At 37.6% G+C, this 19,215-nt stretch overlaps 1 protein-coding gene across 1 annotated transcript; it reads right to left on the bottom strand.

The window, feature by feature from the left end:
- Window positions 1-7,259: 7,259 nt before the first annotated feature.
- LOC139853837 (uncharacterized) lies at window positions 7,260-8,072 on the bottom strand. The gene has a single exon (XM_071843184.1). It carries the CDS (start codon window positions 8,070-8,072, stop codon window positions 7,260-7,262), a length of 813 nt encoding a protein of 270 aa, XP_071699285.1.
- Between the last annotated feature and the right edge of the window lie 11,143 nt (window positions 8,073-19,215).

Below are 19,215 nucleotides of genomic sequence, written 5' to 3'. Positions count from 1 at the left end.
TTTTTGCGTAAAACGGAGTCATGAAGACTCAATGGTAACTAACCTAGGGTTTCAAAGTATTAATTGATGTTTATGAGTCCTAATTGGTCAGTTAATCACTAGCTCATCTAGTTAATTAGTAAATGGGTGTTAGATGGGTTAGTGGATGACCCGAAATGGGTGTGTTGACTTTAAATTAGTCAAAGAGCTAATGATTGACCTAGTTGGGAAATATGGGTATGAAATCCCCTAATTGTGTAATAGTTAGTGTTGTCGTACATTAATCACTAGCTTTTGAGTGATTAATGATGATCTTGACCCTTAAGGGCGGTTTTGGTGAAAACGGGGCATTTAATGCATTAAGTCATTAAATGCACTTGAGTGAAGTGTTGGTATTTAGTCCAACAAGTTTGTTTGTTGATCGAGTACTTATTATATTAGGTACCTTGCCTTGAAGCTTGTGGAGGTATAAATCGTCACCAAATCGTTAAGTTGAGTGGAATGATTATATGCATATGTATGTAATGTATTTATTTGTATGCTATGGTATGAACCAAAGAGCCGGTAGTGCCATAGTATGTGCGAGCGTGCTATGATGTGAACCAAAGAGCCGGTAGCGTCATAGTACGTGTGTTATAGTGTGAACCAAAGAGCCGGTAGCGCTATAGCACGATTTGTTAGGGTGTGAACCAAAGAGTCGGTAGCACCTTAGCATTGTTAGAGTGTGAACCAAAGAGCCGGTAGCACTCTAGCGTGAGTATGACTAGAGTTGTGATGTGAACCAAAGAGCCGGTAGCATCATGACAAATGCGTATGGTGTGAACCAAAGAGCCGGTAGCACCATGACGCGAGAATGGTTAACCATGGTTGTGTATTATTTTGTAGCATATTATATTATGTCAATTATATGTTATTGATTACGCTAGTAGCGGTTTGTTGGAGATTATTAGCTTTGTACTTGAGATGGTAAGCTAATTGTATTGCTAGCGTGTATGCGGTATATGTGTAAGTGATTGCAAGTAGGTATATTATATATATATATATATATATATATATATATATATATATATATATATATATATATATATATATATATATATGGGTATAATTATTGCATTCACTAAGCTTTGCTTACCCTCTCGTTGTTTATCTTTTTATAGGCTCCGACGGTGACAAGGGTAAGGGCATTCGATTGGATTAGAGATCCCGCTTGTTGTTTAAGGGACACTTTTGGAGTTTGACCGAGACTTGGGTAGTTTAACCCCAAACACCATGCTCATAGTGTCGTTTGGAAATTAAACTAGTGTGGTCGAAACTCGAACTTTTGTATAAAACTCGTAAAACGGCCGATGTGGGCCCCGTTTTGTAAAACTCATTTTATTATTGAATCGTGTGAGTTTTAACCATTATAACATGTCGTGAAAAACGTTTCGTCTAAATATGTCGGGAAGTGGGAGATCTTTATTTGAAAATTGACAATACCGAACAGAACTGAATTGGGCCTGTGCGTGCAGCGCACCCTGAGGTGGTGCGCGTGGCGCACTCTTCTGAATAAAAAAAAATTTAATTTCACGTGTTCGATTGTATATTGGGTTGGGTTGTTACATCTTGCATTTCCGTTGGTGCTAAACGATAAGGAGTTTTAGCAATAGGAGTAGCACCCGGAACCAAATCAATGCGAAATTCAACTTGTCTTTCTGCTGGAACACCCGGTAATTCATCCGAAAAAACGTCTTCGAATTCACTAACCACCGAAATTTCACCGATGGGTGGTGGCTCTTCACGGGTATCAACTACATGAGCAAGCAAAGCTATGCCACCACTAACAAGAAAACGACGTGCCCGTGCATAAGTGCATAATGGCACAAGTCTTCTCCGTCTCTTACCGTGAATAATTAACTCTCCCCCACTTAGGGTCTTCGCACGAATAGATTTTTTATGGCATGCAATATCGACTCTATGATGATCGAGCCAATCCATACCAACGACAATATCGAATTCACCCAAGGTCACCGGGATAAGATCAATTTTAAACGTTTCGGTACCAAACACAATATCACAATCGTTACAAACATCAACCCCTAGCACCGTCTTACCATCCGCTATTTCAACTTCTATCGGATGACTCAACTTAGCTAGTGGTTTATCAAGCTTAGACACGAATCTTGGAGAAACAAATGATAAATTAGCACCACTATTAAATAGGATCCTTGCCGGATTAGAGTTAACCATGAAAGTACCTGAGACAACTTCGTTTGATTGCTTGGCCTCATCATGGGTCATTAAGTAATTTCGTCCCCTCACTATCCCCGCCGCCTTTTCTAGCTTCTTAACTTGATCGCCCCTCAAATCGGGACATTCCGTCCTTCGGTGACCCTCTTTATTACAATTAAAACAAACGATTTTGTTGGAAGATGAGTTCGTACAATCACGGGCCAAGTGCCCTTGTCGACCACAATTGTAGCACGTGGGTCCAAAACTCTTAGAAGCCCCCTTTCTCACACTACCGACGCTCTCGGTCACACTCCTGCTCTTCTTGTTCGAGTGGCTAGTAGTTTCAAATTTTCGTTTGCCAAAGGTGAAGTCACTCTTTCCTGGAGAAAGCGACTCAAAACCCTTAGCGATATCAAACAATTCATCAAAAGTCTTCCCTGAATTCCTACTAATCCTTTCTTGATAGTTATCATTCAAGGTTCGGTAGAAATCTTCTTTCAACATATGACCATTCCCGTCATACTCCGGGTAAAATTGGGTCTTTGATAAGAAAGTGGACTTGAGAGTGTTCAAATCCATTGACCCTTTCCTTAAAGTACGTAACTCGTTCTTAAGCTTTGAAAGATCAGCTGAAGTTCGGTACTCCTTGAAAAATTCTTCTTTAAACTCGCCCCACATCAAACTCATACTTTGTTCTTCGCCATAAAGTCAGATTTTCGCGTCCCACCACAACTTGGCATCACCCCTCATCATGCTGCTACCAAACCTCGTCCTTTTATTGAGAGGGCACTCACTTGTACGAAAAGCCTCCTCCATATCGGAGATCCATCGAGCACTCTTTAGTGGGTCTCGTTCACCTTCAAAGGTGGGAGGTTGAGCTTCTTTGAAGTTTTTATAGTGGAAGTCTCGCCTTCCAGCGTTATCCTCTTTAAGAACAATTTTAACTTGTTCTCTGACTAGATTGACTACTTGTTCATCAATCGAATCCAAGAACATCTTCTTAACATCCTCTAGGAAGGCCGCGTGACGCCTTTGCATAATGGCCTCAACCTTGGCCGTAAACTCGACATCCTCACTCGTACCCCCTTCATTGTTCTCGGGTCCGTTTCTCGTCTTCATACTATAAAACAGAAATAGGTTAAACAATGAAACGAAAAGACGTAACATAAAGCATATATGTACATCTCACGCCGCCCCATCTTGCTCAACAATCGTCGTACATCGCTTGTTTGACACGATTTGAACTCATAACAATGGTAGCTAATAATTGTTACGCGAGCACGTCGCATTAACTTGCTAGTACAACATCTATCTCGCTTGATGATTGCAAATACAATACAAAACAATTAGCGCATAGTTAGTTTACCTAAACCTAGGCACTAACAAATCCCCGGTCCGACCGATCTCCTACAAGTCCCGCATAAAGCGCACTCACAATAAAGTCTAACTCTAGGCACCTATCTCAAGTCACCTAAATCCCTTAGACCATGCTCTGATACCACTTGTAACGACCCAACCCTCGTTGTGCCCAAAAACACACCTAAAAAAAAAATCTGGGTTAGTACATCTGGACGGCGTTCAGCTTTCTGGACGGCGTTCAGCTTTCTGGACGGCGTCCAGCTCTGAAGGCCAGGACGGCGTCCAGCCTTTTGGGACGGTGTCCCAATGAACTGACAGAATCTGATCACGGGGTCCAACTTACATGAGCGGAAAACCCGCTTCCCGACACTTTGATGCGAAAACCTTTTCACAACATGTTACTAATAGTTAAACTAAAGGATTTCCAACTCCAAAACAAGTTTTACAACATCGGGCCCACGTCAGCCTAAATTATACGTTTTGTTCAAAATATACAAGTTTTGACCGTGCTAGTTTAATTTCCAAACTACACTAGAGCATGATGTTTGGGATTAAACTACCCAAATCTTGGCCGAACTTCCAAAAAGAACTAACACATCCAAAAGCGTCCCTTATCAAACAAGCGGGATCTCTAATCCAACCGAACGCCCTTACCCTTATCAACGCCCGAGCCTATAAGAAGGTAAATAACGAGAGGGTAAGCTAAAGCTTAGTGAATGCAATAATTATACACATACATATATAATATACCTACTTGCAATCACTTACACATACCGCATACTTGCTAGCAATATAATTAGCATACCATCTCAAGTACGAAGCTAATAATCTCCAAAAACCACAACAAGCATAATCAATAACATATAATCGACATAATACAATATGCTACAATACAATACTTAACCATGGTTAACCATACTCGCGTCATGGTGCTACCGGCTCTTTGGTTCACACCATACGCATCGGTTATGACGCTACCGGCTCTTTGGTTCACATCACAACCCGAGTCATACTCGCGTTAAAGTGCTATCGGATCTTTGGTTCACACTCTAACAACTCGTGCCGTAGTGCTACCGGCTCTTTGGTTCACACTACAACACACGTACTATGACGCTACCGGCTCTTTGGTTCACATCATAGCATAACCGCCCATACTATGGCACTACCGGCTCTTTGGTTCATACCATAGCATACAAATAAATACATTATATACATACGCATATAATTATTCCACTCACCTTGTATCCAAAACGAAGGTAAGTCCACAAGATCTTCAACCGTCAATGAAAATCACCTATGATATTAACATACAATCAACACTTATCTAAATGCGGCTCCTAACCCGCCCAATAGACCACTTAGGGTAAATGTTCACCCCTTTGTTTCCATAATCCCAATCATAGGCCCAAATATACCAAAAATCACTAGAACTAGTGACCATGATACTAAATCGCCCACTATACACCACTAAGTCATTCAAAACTCTTTTGACCCATTTCAAAGTCAACACACCCAATTGGGTCACCCATAACCCAAATACACCCATTTACAAAACAACAAAGTGAGCTAGTGATTTACAAACATTTTAAGACCAATATACACAATTCAACATTTCAAAACCCTAGGTTAGTCATCTTTGAGTCCTCATGACCCAAACTTACCCAAAATCCCCAAAACACTAGCAAATTGGGTTTTATGTTCATACCTAACCCAAACCCTAACCTTTGAACAATTTAAAACAAGGAAATTCGGTTTCGGACTTACCACAACTATCACAACGTAGCTAGGGGTAGATGAACAATTTTAAAACTCGAGCTCTAACCCGAAACAAACTTCTTCCTTCTTGGATTGAGCTTTCTCACTCTAAAAGTCTCATCTCTCTCTCTAGGATGTAAGTGGAAAGGAAAAGGTAGGTGGAAATGGAGTAAAGTTCTCCACCAAACTGATCTTGGGGCCTTTATGTCGTCCCCCATGTGAAATTACCAATATAGCCCTTTAAAATATCTAAAAACAAGACTGCTGACTCGCCAGATCATCTGGACAGCGTCTAAATTACTGGATGGCGTCCAGCTCTTCACACTGGGACGGCGTCCCACAATGTTGGACGGCGTCCCGAACAACAGGAAAGTTAGGATCTTACAACATGTTACGGTTACGGGGTATTTGTTTTATTTCAAATGTCGCGAAGGTGTTGGTTAGTGCCTTTGTAAGTTCTAGGTATTTTTGCATCGATGTATCTCTTGCTTCGAAGCTGTCGTTTGGCTGGCTTGCTACCAGTTGTGAGTCGACATAAGCTGTGAGTTGTCGTACGTCAATACTTTTAGCCAAGCGTAAACCGGCTACTAGTGCTTCGTACTCGGCCTCGTTGTTTGAGGCGGCGAAGTTCAACCGGATAGCGTAAGTTATTTCTTCTCCGTTTGGGGAAACGAGGTGTATGCCTATGCCAGCCCCCTCCTCGCTTGACGCCCCGTCCGTATATAGTTCCCAGAATTCATCCATCTCTCTTCTTGTAACTGTGGTTTCGCCTTGCTTGATCATGTCGGAAGGGAGCTCAACCAGAAAGTCTGCTATGACTTGGCCCTTGATCGAATGTCTCGGGAGGAAAGTGATTTCGTGCTCTCCGAGTTCTATTGCCCATTTCGCCATTATTTCAAAGATTTCCGGCCTGGTCAGGACGTGTTTGATTGGTTGGTCCGTAAAGAATTGTATCGGATGTGATTTAAAATATCGACGTAGCCGTCTGGCTGTGTGTACTAAAGCGTAAATTAATTTTTCCATGACCGGGTAGTTTACTTCACTGTTTTGCAATACTTTGCTTACAAAGTACACCGACATTTTAGTTTTACCCCTATCGGCGATTAGGACTGAGCTGATTGCCTCAGATGAGGCGGCGAGGTATACCGTGAGGGTTTCACCCGGTATAGGTGCCGTTAATGCTAGCAGCTCTTTTAAGAATGCCTTCACATCCTGGAAGGCCCTCTCGGCCTCATCCGTTGAGATGAAATCTTTTTTGCTCAGGCAACCCTTTAACGTCAGGAAAAAGGGGAGAGTCCTATCGGCGGCTCGTGACAAAAACCTTGTGAGTGCCGCTAGCTTCCCGTTTAGGCTTTGAACGTCTTTTTTACTCCTTGGTGACTGCATGTCTTCGATTGCTTGGATTTTCTTCGGGTTTGCCTTGATTCCTCTCGGAGTGATCATGAAACCCAAGAAACGGCCTTCTTCCATTCCGAAAGAGCATTTTGCCGGATTTAGTTTCATATTGATTTTGCGTAGCGAATCAAATGTTTCAATGATGTCTAAAATCATTTGATCTTCTATTTTGCTCTTGATGACGATGTCGTCTATGTACGCTTCGATATTTCGTCCGATTTGGTCCTGCAATGCTTTGTCGATTACCTGTTGGTATGTTGCTCCGACATTCTTTAACCCGAATGGCATTTTGGTATAGCAGAATATGCCTTTATTCGTGAAGAATGCGGTTTTTTCTTCGTCGATTTCTACCATTGAGATTTGTTGGTAACCCCTGTATGCATCCAGGAAGCTTAGGAACCGGAAACCTGAGAGGGACTCAACTTTCCAGTCGATTTTCGGAAGAGGGTAATTGTCTTTTGGGCATGCTTTGTTGATGTCTTTGTAGTCGACACACATGCGCCAAGATATGTCTGCCTTCTTTATTATCACGAGGTTCGCCACCCATGTTTGATATTTTACTTTTTTTTCATTATACCGGCATCAACCAGTCGTTGTACCTCATTATCCAGGAATTCGCTCCGTTCGAACGCCATTGCTCTTTTCTTCTGAATGACCGGTGTGATATTCGGGTTTACATTTAGCCGATGTTGGGCTATTTCCCTTGGGACACCCGTCATGTCGGACGGTTCACAAGCGAAGACGTCAATGTTTGGTGCTAAGAGTTTGCAGAGCATATCCTTTGCGTTGGTGCTCAAGGTAGCGCCAATCTGGATCCGTTGGTCCGGATGCTTGGGATTTGGGGATACGTAGCCATTGTCATGGACTACAATATCACTGGTTCCTTTGAATATTTGCATACATTCGATTGGTTCCATTTCTTGCGTTCGGATTGTAGCGACTCCGGCCGGGGTCGGGAACTTCATCATGCCGTGTACTGTTGACGCAGTTGCACTAAATTTCTGCATGGAATTACGTCCCAAGATAACGTTATACCGTGAGTCTGTTTTGACTATGGAGAATTCGATGTCTGCTGCACTTTGGAAAGGTAATGTTCCCAAAATGACCTCCAGCGTGATGGAGCCCACCGACCAAGTTGCAGTTCTGTTGAATCCTGCCAATGGTGAAGTTGCAGCTTTCTTCTCCCATTTGATGTTTTCTGGTAGCTGCATAAAACAATGTTCAAACATGACCTCTGCCCCTGCGCCGGTGTCAGTGTATATTCGCCCAATTTGGCAGTTGGAGATATGTGCTCGTATGATAACAGGGTCTGAAGATGGGTTAATATTAAATAACGAGGGGGAAGACGATGGGTTTGTGTTTCCATTCATCTAACACCCCTGATTTTCGTAGCTGTTCCACGACCCATGAGTGAATCATATGCACATCAGCGTCGTTGGTGCTGTGTATGCTTGTTTATTCATCTTCCAGCTCATCGTGGCGAGTTGTGATTGATTTCGTACCTTTAGATAGCGCCATTTAATCAAACCAAAATCGTTACGAGTAAGTAGATTTCGGGTTTGAGTGCTTGATTTGGAAAAAAGAGTAAGTCGAATGTTTTAACTCCAATAATTATGCAAACCCCGATTTGGAATCTGGATTCCAAGGGCGTAAAACAATCGATTGAATTAACCTTATCCGATCGAAATCGAATAAGTTAATATCTCAGTGTGAATTGGCTCTGATGATGATCGGAGCGCTAATCAGAATTAAGCTAACGACTGGAGTTGTGATGACCCGGGAATTTCCAACCAAATTTAAACCTGAATCTTATTTGATTTCGATACGATAAGCAAATTCTGTAATGTTGAAGTCTCAAAAACTTTGAACTGTGTTCATATATTCATTTAACCTTTGACTATACCCGACGATTCACGAACAATTGTTTGTAAATAATATGTATACATAAAAGTATATATATTATTTTGAATTTATAAAATATAATTTAAACATTAGAATTAAATATGTAAAATAAAAATACAAAATAATTAAGTGTAATTTAACATGAAGCTATATATATATATATATATATATATATATATATATATATATATATATATATATATATATATATATATATATATATATATAATTCTATGTAAGATTTATAGTTTATGTATTATGTAATATATGTAGAATTCATAAATAATGGATATTCAATAAAAATTATTGTATAATATATGATATTACATAATTAATAATATAAATTACAAGTCAAAAATATAGTTATTAGAATATTATTATTACTTTCATTATATATGTAAAATAAATATAAAGTTTGATATATAAATTGTTATTATATTATTATTACTAATATTATCAATCATTAATAATATTAGTATTATGATAATCAATATTATTATTAATAATAATATTATTGTTATAAATTTTATAGTTATTATTATTATCATTACTAATTGTATTATTATTATTATTATTATTATTATTATTATTATTATTATTATTATTATTATTATTACTATTATTATTATTATTATTATTATTATTATTATTATTTATATACTTATTATTAGTATTAATATTATTATTAATACACATATATATTTTCAGATACATATACATATATGAAATACAGTTATACATATATAAAAACATATACAGAGTATATAATTATACACATATGCAGATATATATACGCACATACAGACTTTTATATATAAATCAGATTTATTGTTATTATTTTTTACTAAATTAATCCATCACAGAATCCAAATTTGATTTACATCTTTGACTAACTGTATTCAATCTTTGTATCTATCTGCTAAATGATTCCATTACAGCAACCAAAGCCAAAATCAGTTAGCCATCACCTTCATTCTTTATTTTTATATATATCCTTCTGTGTACGATTGATTCTACATGTTGGGTTCTATTTTTATAAAACTTGATAAATTATAGTGTAATGGATAGCAGTCGACCTAATAATATGTGTTACAATTCACAAAAAAATCTTCAAACATCCTTTCCAATTGAATTAAAACAGAAAATCTTATTACAGCTTCCTTTTTTCCTCTGTTCGTGTACTTTATGTGCATTTGCTCATCTTAGAGATATTACTTGGAGTCATTCATGACATATTTCAAAAGATGTTGCATTCGAGTCGTTGAATTCAACAAGATTATTATTAAGTCAATTATAGTTGGATGTATTATGAAATGGTATGCATGCCGTCAACTTTCGATGAAATGAAAGTTTGTCTTTTAAAAACGAATGCAATATTTGTAAATTGTATCATATAGAGGTAAAGTACCTCGCGATGTAACCAACTATTGTGAATCGTTTGTAATCGATATGGACTTCGTCCAGATGGATTAGGACGGGTCGCTTCAGGAGTAATGCTATCGTAATTGATTTGGGTAGAGGAACATTAATGCATCCAGTGTGTTTTTTAGATGAAAGATCTTGTTTGCATATTTATAGATGTTTTATAGGGAATGATGACGTGGCACATGTCTCTTTCATGGTTGTAACGAATTTTGTCAATCCCGAGGGGTGACGTGGCACCTGTCCTTTTCATGGGAATAGCAGATCCTAACAAACTTCCCTAGATTCGCGGGCTGACATGGCATGCAAATTGCTTGCATGCTTGTTCCGTTGTCAGGTACCTTTTTCGGGATGAAGTGTCTGCTCCAGGACAATGCACTTTCTCCGGGACGGCGTGCTTGTTCCCAAAGGGTATCTTTGAAATGTCCCGTTCTTATTGATTAAAAACGTTCCATATTAATTGATTTCGTTGCGAGGTTTTGACCTCTATATGAGACGTTTTTCAAAGACTGCATTCATTTTTAAAACAAACCATAACCTTTATTTCATAGATAAAGGTTTTAAAAAACTTTACGTAGATTATCAAATAATGATAATCTAAAATATCCTATTTACACACGACCATTACATAATGGTTTACAATACAAATATGTTAGATCGAAATCAGTTTCTTGAATGCAGTTTTTACACAATATCATACAAACATGGACTCCAAATCTTATCCTTATTTTAGTATGCAACAGCGGAAGCTCTTAATATTCATCTGAGAATAAACATGCTTTAAACGTCAACAAAAATGTTGGTGAGTTATAGGTTTAACCTATATATATCAAATCGTAACAATAGACCACAAGATTTCATATTTCAATACACATCCCATACATAGAGATAAAAATCATTCATATGGTGAACACCTGGTAATTGACATTAACAAGATGCATATATAAGAATATCCCCATCATTCCGGGACACCCTTCGGATATGATATAAATTTCGAAGTACTAAAGCATCCGGTACTTTGGATGGGGTTTGTTAGGCCCAATAGATCTATCTTTAGGATTCGCATCAATTAGGGTGTCTGTTCCCTAATTCTTAGATTACCAGACTTAATAAAAAGGGGCATATTCGATTTCGATAATTCAACCATAGAATGTAGTTTCACGTACTTGTGTCTATTTTGTAAATCATTTATAAAACCTGCATGTATTCTCATCCCAAAAATATTAGATTTTAAAAGTGGGACTATAACTCACTTTCACAGATTTTTACTTCGTCGGGAAGTAAGACTTGGCCACTGGTTGATTCACGAACCTATAACAATATATACATATATATTAAAGTATGTTCAAAATATATTTACAACACTTTTAATATACTTTGATGTTTTAAGTTTATTAAGTCAGATGTCCTCGTTAGTAACCTACAACTAGTTGTCCACAGTTAGATGTACAGAAATAAATCGATAAATATTATCTTGAATCAATCCACGACCCAGTGTATACGTATCTCAGTATTGATCACAACTCAAACTATATATATATTGGAATCAACCTCAACCCTGTATAGCTAACTCCAACATTCACATATAGAGTGTCTATGGTTGTTCCGAAATATATAGATGTGTCGGCATGATAGGTCGAAACATTGTATACGTGTCTATGGTATCTCAAGATTACATAATATACAATACAAGTTGATTAAGTTATGGTTGGAATAGATTTGTTACCAATTTTCACGTAGCTAAAATGAGAAAAATTATCCAATCTTGTTTTACCCATAACTTCTTCATTTTAAATCCGTTTTGAGTGAATCAAATTGCTATGGTTTCATATTGAACTCTATTTTATGAATCTAAACAGAAAAAGTATAGGTTTATAGTCAGAAAAATAAGTTACAAGTCGTTTTTGTAAAGGTAGTCATTTCAGTCGAAAGAACGACGTCTAGATGACCATTTTAGAAAACATACTTCCACTTTGAGTTTAACCATAATTTTTGGATATAGTTTCATGTTCATAATAAAAATCATTTTCCCAGAATAACAACTTTTAAATCAAAGTTTATCATAGTTTTTAATTAACTAACCCAAAACAGCCCGCGGTGTTACTACGACGGCGTAAATCCGGTTTTACGGTGTTTTTCGTGTTTCCAGGTTTTAAATCATTAAGTTAGCATATCATATAGATATAGAACATGTGTTTAGTTGATTTTAAAATTCAAGTTAGAAGGATTAACTTTTGTTTGCGAACAAGTTTAGAATTAACTAAACTATGTTCTAGTGATTACAAGTTTAAACCTTCGAATAAGATAGCTTATGTATGAATCGAATGATGTTATGAACATCATTACTACCTTAAGTTCCTTGGGTAAACCTACTGGAAAAGAGAAAAATGGATCTAGCTTCAACGGATCATTGGATGGCTCGAAGTTCTTGAAGCAGAATCATGACACGAAAACAAGTTCAAGTAAGATCATCACTTGAAATAAGATTGTTATAGTTATAGAAATTGAACCAAAGTTTGAATATGATTATTACCTTGTATTAGAATGATAACCTACTGTAAGAAACAAAGATTTCTTGAGGTTGGATGATCACCTTACAAGATTGGAAGTGAGCTAGCAAACTTGAAAGTATTCTTGATTTTATGTAACTAGAACTTGTAGAATATATGAAGAACACTTAGAACTTGAAGATAGAACTTGAGAGAGATCAATTAGATGAAGAAAATTGAAGAATGAAAGTGTTTGTAGGTGTTTTTGGTCGTTGGTGTATGGATTAGATATAAAGGATATGTAATTTTGTTTTCATGTAAATAAGTCATGAATGATTACTCATATTTTTGTAATTTTATGAGATATTTCATGCTAGTTGCCAAATGATGGTTCCCACATGTGTTAGGTGACTCACATGGGCTGCTAAGAGCTGATCATTAGAGTGTATATACCAATAGTACATACATCTAAAAGCTGTGTATTGTACGAGTACGAATACGGGTGCGTACGAGTAGAATTGTTGATGAAACTGAACGAGGATGTAATTGTAAGCATTTTTGTTAAGTAGAAGTATTTTGATAAGTGTATTGAAGTCTTTCAAAAGTGTATAAATACATATTAAAACACTACATGTATATACATTTTAACTGAGTCGTTAAGTCATCGTTAGTCGTTACATGTAAGTGTTGTTTTGAAACCTTTAGGTTAACGATCTTGTTAAATGTTGTTAACCCAATGTTTATAATATCAAATGAGATTTTAAATTATTATATTATCATGATATTATCATGTATGAATATCTCTTAATATGATATATATACATTAAATGTCTTTACAACGATAATCGTTACATATATGTCTCGTTTAAAAATCATTAAGTTATTAGTCTTGTTTTTACATATGTAGTTCATTGTTAATATACTTAATGATATGTTTACTTATCATAGTATCATGTTAACTATATATATATATATATATATATATATATATATATATATATATATATATATATATATATATATATATATATGTCATCATATAGTTTTTACAAGTTTTAACGTTCGTGAATCACCGGTCAACTTGGGTGGTCAATTGTCTATATGAAACATATTTCAATTAATCAAGTCTTAACAAGTTTGATTGCTTAACATGTTGGAAACATTTAATCATGTAAATATCAATCTCAATTAATATATATAAACATGGAAAAGTTCGGGTCACTACAGTACCTACCCGTTAAATAAATTTCGTCCCGAAATTTTAAGCTGTTGAAGGTGTTGACGAATCTTCTGGAAATAGATGCGGGTATTTCTTATTCATCTGATCTTCACGCTCCCAGGTGAACTCGGGTCCTCTACGAGCATTCCATCGAACCTTAACAATTGGTATCTTGTTTTGCTTAAGTCTTTTAACCTCACGATCCATTATTTCGACGGGTTCTTCGATGAATTGGAGTTTTTCGTTGATTTGGATTTCATCTAACGGAATAGTGAGATCCTCTTTAGCAAAACATTTTTTCAAATTCGAGACGTGGAAAGTGTTATGTACAGCCGCGAGTTGTTGAGGTAACTCAAGTCGGTAAGCTACTGGTCCGACACGATCAATAATCTTGAATGGTCCAATATACCTTGGATTTAATTTCCCTCGTTTACCAAATCGAACAACGCCTTTCCAAGGTGCAACTTTAAGCATGACCATCTCTCTAATTTCAAATTCTATATCTTTTCTTTTAATGTCAGCGTAGCTCTTTTGTCGACTTTGGGCGGTTTTCAACCGTTGTTGAATTTGGATGATCTTCTCGGTAGTTTCTTGTATAATCTCCGGACCCGTAATCTGTCTATCCCCCACTTCACTCCAACAAATCGGAGACCTGCACTTTCTACCATAAAGTGCTTCAAACGGCGCCATTTCAATGCTTGAATGGTAGCTGTTGTTGTAGGAAAATTCTGCTAACGGTAGATGTCGATCCCAACTGTTTCCAAAATCAATAACACATGCTCGTAGCATGTCTTCAAGCGTTTGTATCGTCCTTTCGCTCTGCCCATCAGTTTGTGGATGATAGGCAGTACTCATGTCTAGACGAGTTCCTAATGCTTGCTGTAATGTCTGCCAGAATCTTGAAATAAATCTGCCATCCCTATCAGAGATAATAGAGATTGGTATTCCATGTCTGGAGATGACTTCCTTCAAATACAGTCGTGCTAACTTCTCCATCTTGTCATCTTATCTTATTGGCAGGGAGTGTGCTGATTTGGTGAGACGATCAATTATTACCCAAATAGTATCAAAACCACTTGCAGTCCTTGGCAATTTAGTGATGAAATTCATGGTAATGTTTTCCCATTTCCATTCTGGGATTTCGGGTTGTTGAAGTAGACCTGATGGTTTCTGATGCTCAGCTTTGACCTTAGAACACGTCAAACATTCTCCTACGTATTTAGCAACATCGGCTTTCATACCCGGCCACCAAAAATGTTTCTTGAGATCCTTGTACATCTTCCCCGTTCCAGGATGTATTGAGTATCTGGTTTTATGAGCTTCTTTAAGTACCATTTCTCTCATATCTCCAAATTTTGGTACCCAAATCCTTTCAGCCCTATACCGGGTTCCGTCTTCCCGAATATTAAGATGCTTCTCCGACCCTTTGGGTATTTCATCTTTTAAATTTCTCTCTTTTAAAACTCCTTGTTGCGCCTCCTTTATTTGAGTAGTAAGGTTATTATGAATCATTATATTCATAGATTTTACTCGAATGGGTTCTCTGTCCTTCCTGCTCAAGGCATCGGCTACCACATTTGCCTTCCCCGGGTGGTAACGAATCTCAAAGTCGTAATCATTCAACAATTCAATCCACCTACGCTGCCTCATATTCAGTTGTTTCTGATTAAATATGTGTTGAAGACTTTTGTGGTCGGTATATATAATACTTTTGACCCCATATAAGTAGTGCCTCCAAGTCATTTAATGCAAAAACAACCGCGCCTAATTCCAAATCATGCGTTGTATAATTTTGTTCGTGAATCTTCAATTGTCTAGACGCATAAGCAATCACCTTCGTTCGTTGCATTAATACGCAACCGAGACCTTGCTTTGATGCGTCACAATAAATCACAAAATCATCATTCCCTTCAGGCAATGACAATATAGGTGCCGTAGTTAGCTTTTTCTTCAATAACTGAAACGCTTTCTCTTGTTCATCATTCCATTCAAATTTCTTCCCTTTATGCGTTAATGCAGTCAAGGGTTTTGCTATTCTGGAAAAGTCTTGGATGAACCTTCTGTAGTAACCAGCTAGTCCTAAAAACTGGCGTATGTGTTTCGGAGTTTTCGGGGTTTCCCACTTTTCAACAGTTTCTATCTTTGCCGGATCCACCTTAATACCTTCTTTGTTCACTATGTGACCGAGGAATTGAACTTCTTCCAACCAAAATGCACACTTTGAAAACTTAGCGTACAATTCTTCCTTCCTCAATACTTCTAACACCTTTCTCAAATGTTCACCGTGTTCTTGGTCATTCTTTGAGTAAATAAGTATGTCATCAATGAAAACAATGACAAACTTGTCAAGGTATGGTCCACACACTCGGTTCATAAGGTCCATGAACACAGCTGGTGCATTAGTTAAATCAAACGGCATGACCATAAACTCGTAATGACCGTAACGTGTTCTGAAAGCAGTCTTTGGAATATCATCTTCTTTCACCCGCATTTGATGATACCCGGAACGTAAGTCAATCTTTGAATAAACAGACGAGCCTTGTAGTTGATCAAATAAGTCGTCGATTCTCGGTAGTGGGTAGCGGTTCTTGATGGTAAGTTTGTTCAACTCTCGGTAGTCGATACACAACCTGAATGTACCATCTTTCTTCTTGACAAACAAAACAGGAGCTCCCCACGGTGATGTGCTTGGTCGAATGAAACCACGCTCTAAAAGTTCTTGTAATTGGCTTTGCAGTTCTTTCATCTCGCTGGGTGCGAGTCTATAAGGAGCACGAGCTATTGGTGCAGCTCCTGGTACAAGATCTATTTGAAATTCAACAGATCGATGTGGAGGTAGTCCCGGTAATTCTTTCGGAAATACATCGGGAAATTCTTTTGCGACGGGAACATCATTGATGCTCTTTTCTTCAGTTTGTACTTTCTCAACGTGTGCTAGAACAGCATAGCAACCTTTTCTTATTAGTTTTTGTGCCTTCAAATTACTAATAAGATGTAGCTTCATGTTGCCCTTTTCTCCGTACACCATTAAGGGTTTTCCTTTTTCTCGTATAATGCGAATTGTATTTTTGTAACAAACGATCTCTGCTTTCACTTCTTTCAACCAGTCCATACCGATTATCACATCAAAACTCCCTAACTCTACTGGTATCAAGTCAATCTTAAATGTTTCGCAAACCAGTTTAATTTCTCGATTCCGACATATATTATCTGCTGAAATTAATTTACCATTTGCTAATTCGAGTAAAAATTTACTATCCAAAGGCGTCAATAGACAACTTAATTTAGCACAAAAATCTCTACTCATATAGCTTATATCCGCACCCGAATCAAATAAAACGTAAGCAGATTTATTGTCAATAAGAAACGTACCCGTAACAAGCTCCGGGTCTTCCTGTGCCTCTGCCGCATTAATATTGAAAACTCTTCCGCGGCCTTGTCCATTCGTATTCTCCTGGTTCGGGCAATTTCTAATAATGTGGCCCGGTTTTCCACATTTATAACAAACTACGTTGGCATAACTTGCTCCGACACTACTTGCTCCGCCATTACTCGTTCCGACACCATTTGTTCCTTTCGTTCTATTAACCCCTGGTCCGTAGACCTCACACTTCGCCGCGCTATGACCATTTCTTTTACACTTGTTGCAAAATTTGGTGCAGAACCCCGAGTGATACTTTTCACACCTTTGGCATAGCTGCTTCTGATTGTTGTTGTTGTTGCGGTTATTATTATTGTTGGGATGATTGTTGTAATTGCTGTTGTTGTTGTTGTTGTTGTTGTTGGACCGTTTGTTGTAGTTGCGATTGATGTTGCGATTGTTGGGATAATTGTTGCGATTATTGTTGTAATTGCTGTTGTTGTTGTATTGGTGATTCTTATTACCGTTTTCCTCCCACTTTCTTTTAACTTGCTTCACATTGGCCTCTTCAGCAGTCTGTTCTTTAATTCTTTCTTCAATCTGGTTCACTAGTTTGTGAGCCATTCTACATGCCTGTTGTATGGAGGCGGGCTCGTGTGAACTTATATCTTCTTGGATTCTTTCCGATAATCCTTTCACAAATGCGTCGATCTTCTCTTCCTCATCTTCGAATGCTCCCGGACACAATAGGCACAATTCTGTGAATCGTCTTTCGTACGTGGTAATATCAAATCCTTGGGTTCGTAACCCTCTAAGTTCTGTCTTGAGCTTATTGACCTCGGTTCTGGGACGGTACTTCTCGTTCATCAAGTGCTTGAATGCTGACCACGGTAGTGCGTACGCATCGTCTTGTCCCACTTGCTCTAGATAGGTATTCCACCATGTTAACACAGAACCTGTGAAGGTATGCGTAGCGTACTTCACTTTGTCCTCTTCAGTACACTTACTTATGGCAAACACCGATTCGACCTTCTCGGTCCACCGTTTCAATCCGATCGGTCCTTCGATTCCATCAAATTCCAAAGGTTTGCAGGCAGTGAATTCTTTGTAGGTGCATCCTACACGATTTCCTGTACTGCTAGATCCAAGGTTATTGTTGGTATGTAGCGCAGCCTATACTGCGGCTATGTTTGAAGCTAGAAAAGTACAGAATTCCTCTTCATTCATATTCACGGTGTGTCGAGTAGTTGGTGCCATTTCCTTCAAAATAGTCAATTGGAACAAGTTAATCATACAGAATATTAAGAGTAGTTAATAGTATTTCGTAGCATAATATGAACTCATTTATAAAAGCTTTTTCTTCATATTAGCATTTTATAAGTTTAAATTCGGGTAGTACCTACCCGTTAAGTTCATACCTAGTAGCTAATATACAATTCAACTACTACAATTTTATATGAAAAACTGATTATAATAATATTTCGCGTTCAAACTTTTACACAATATTTTACAAACTTACAATACCGCTTATTTTACATATAGCATGAAATATAGCACACAATAAATTTGATACAAGATGGTTGTGAAGATAATTCTAGCTAGTACACAAGTCATTCAGCAAAGGCAATAAAGACACGTAATTCATACGTCCAGAAACAAGTCATGCATTCTGGTTTTACTAGGATTACTTCCCATCCTTGGTCTTGTGGAACATAACCATTATGGCCGTTGATAAGACAGCGTGTTGTAACGTCGTCAAAGGGACGAGGGTTACGTAATGTCCAACAGTCCCGTAACAATCTAAAAACCTCATTTCTTACCCCAATTACCGACTCCGTCACTTGTGGGAACATTTTGTTTAATAGTTGTAGCCCGATGTTCTTGTTCTCATTTTGGTGAGAAGCGAACATTACTAATCCGTAAGCATAACATGCTTCTTTATGTTGCATGTTAGCCGCTTTTTCTAAATCACGAAGTCCAATATTCGGATATATTGAGTCAAAATAATTTCTTAACCCATTGCGTAAAATAGCATTTGGGTTCCCCGCAATATATGCGTCAAAGTAAACACATCGTAACTTATGGGTTTCCCAATGTGATATCCCCCATCTTTCAAACGA

The sequence above is a fragment of the Rutidosis leptorrhynchoides genome, chromosome 1, assembly GCF_046630445.1.
Source record: "Rutidosis leptorrhynchoides isolate AG116_Rl617_1_P2 chromosome 1, CSIRO_AGI_Rlap_v1, whole genome shotgun sequence".
In the NCBI taxonomy this organism is placed as follows: domain Eukaryota; kingdom Viridiplantae; phylum Streptophyta; class Magnoliopsida; order Asterales; family Asteraceae; genus Rutidosis; species Rutidosis leptorrhynchoides.
This window is presented reverse-complemented; position numbering and strand designations above follow the sequence as displayed.

Coding starts and splice junctions, on each gene's coding strand:
- LOC139853837 (XM_071843184.1), bottom strand. CDS start 8,072: ATGAATGGAAACACAAACCCATCGTCTTCCCCCTCGTTATTTAATATT.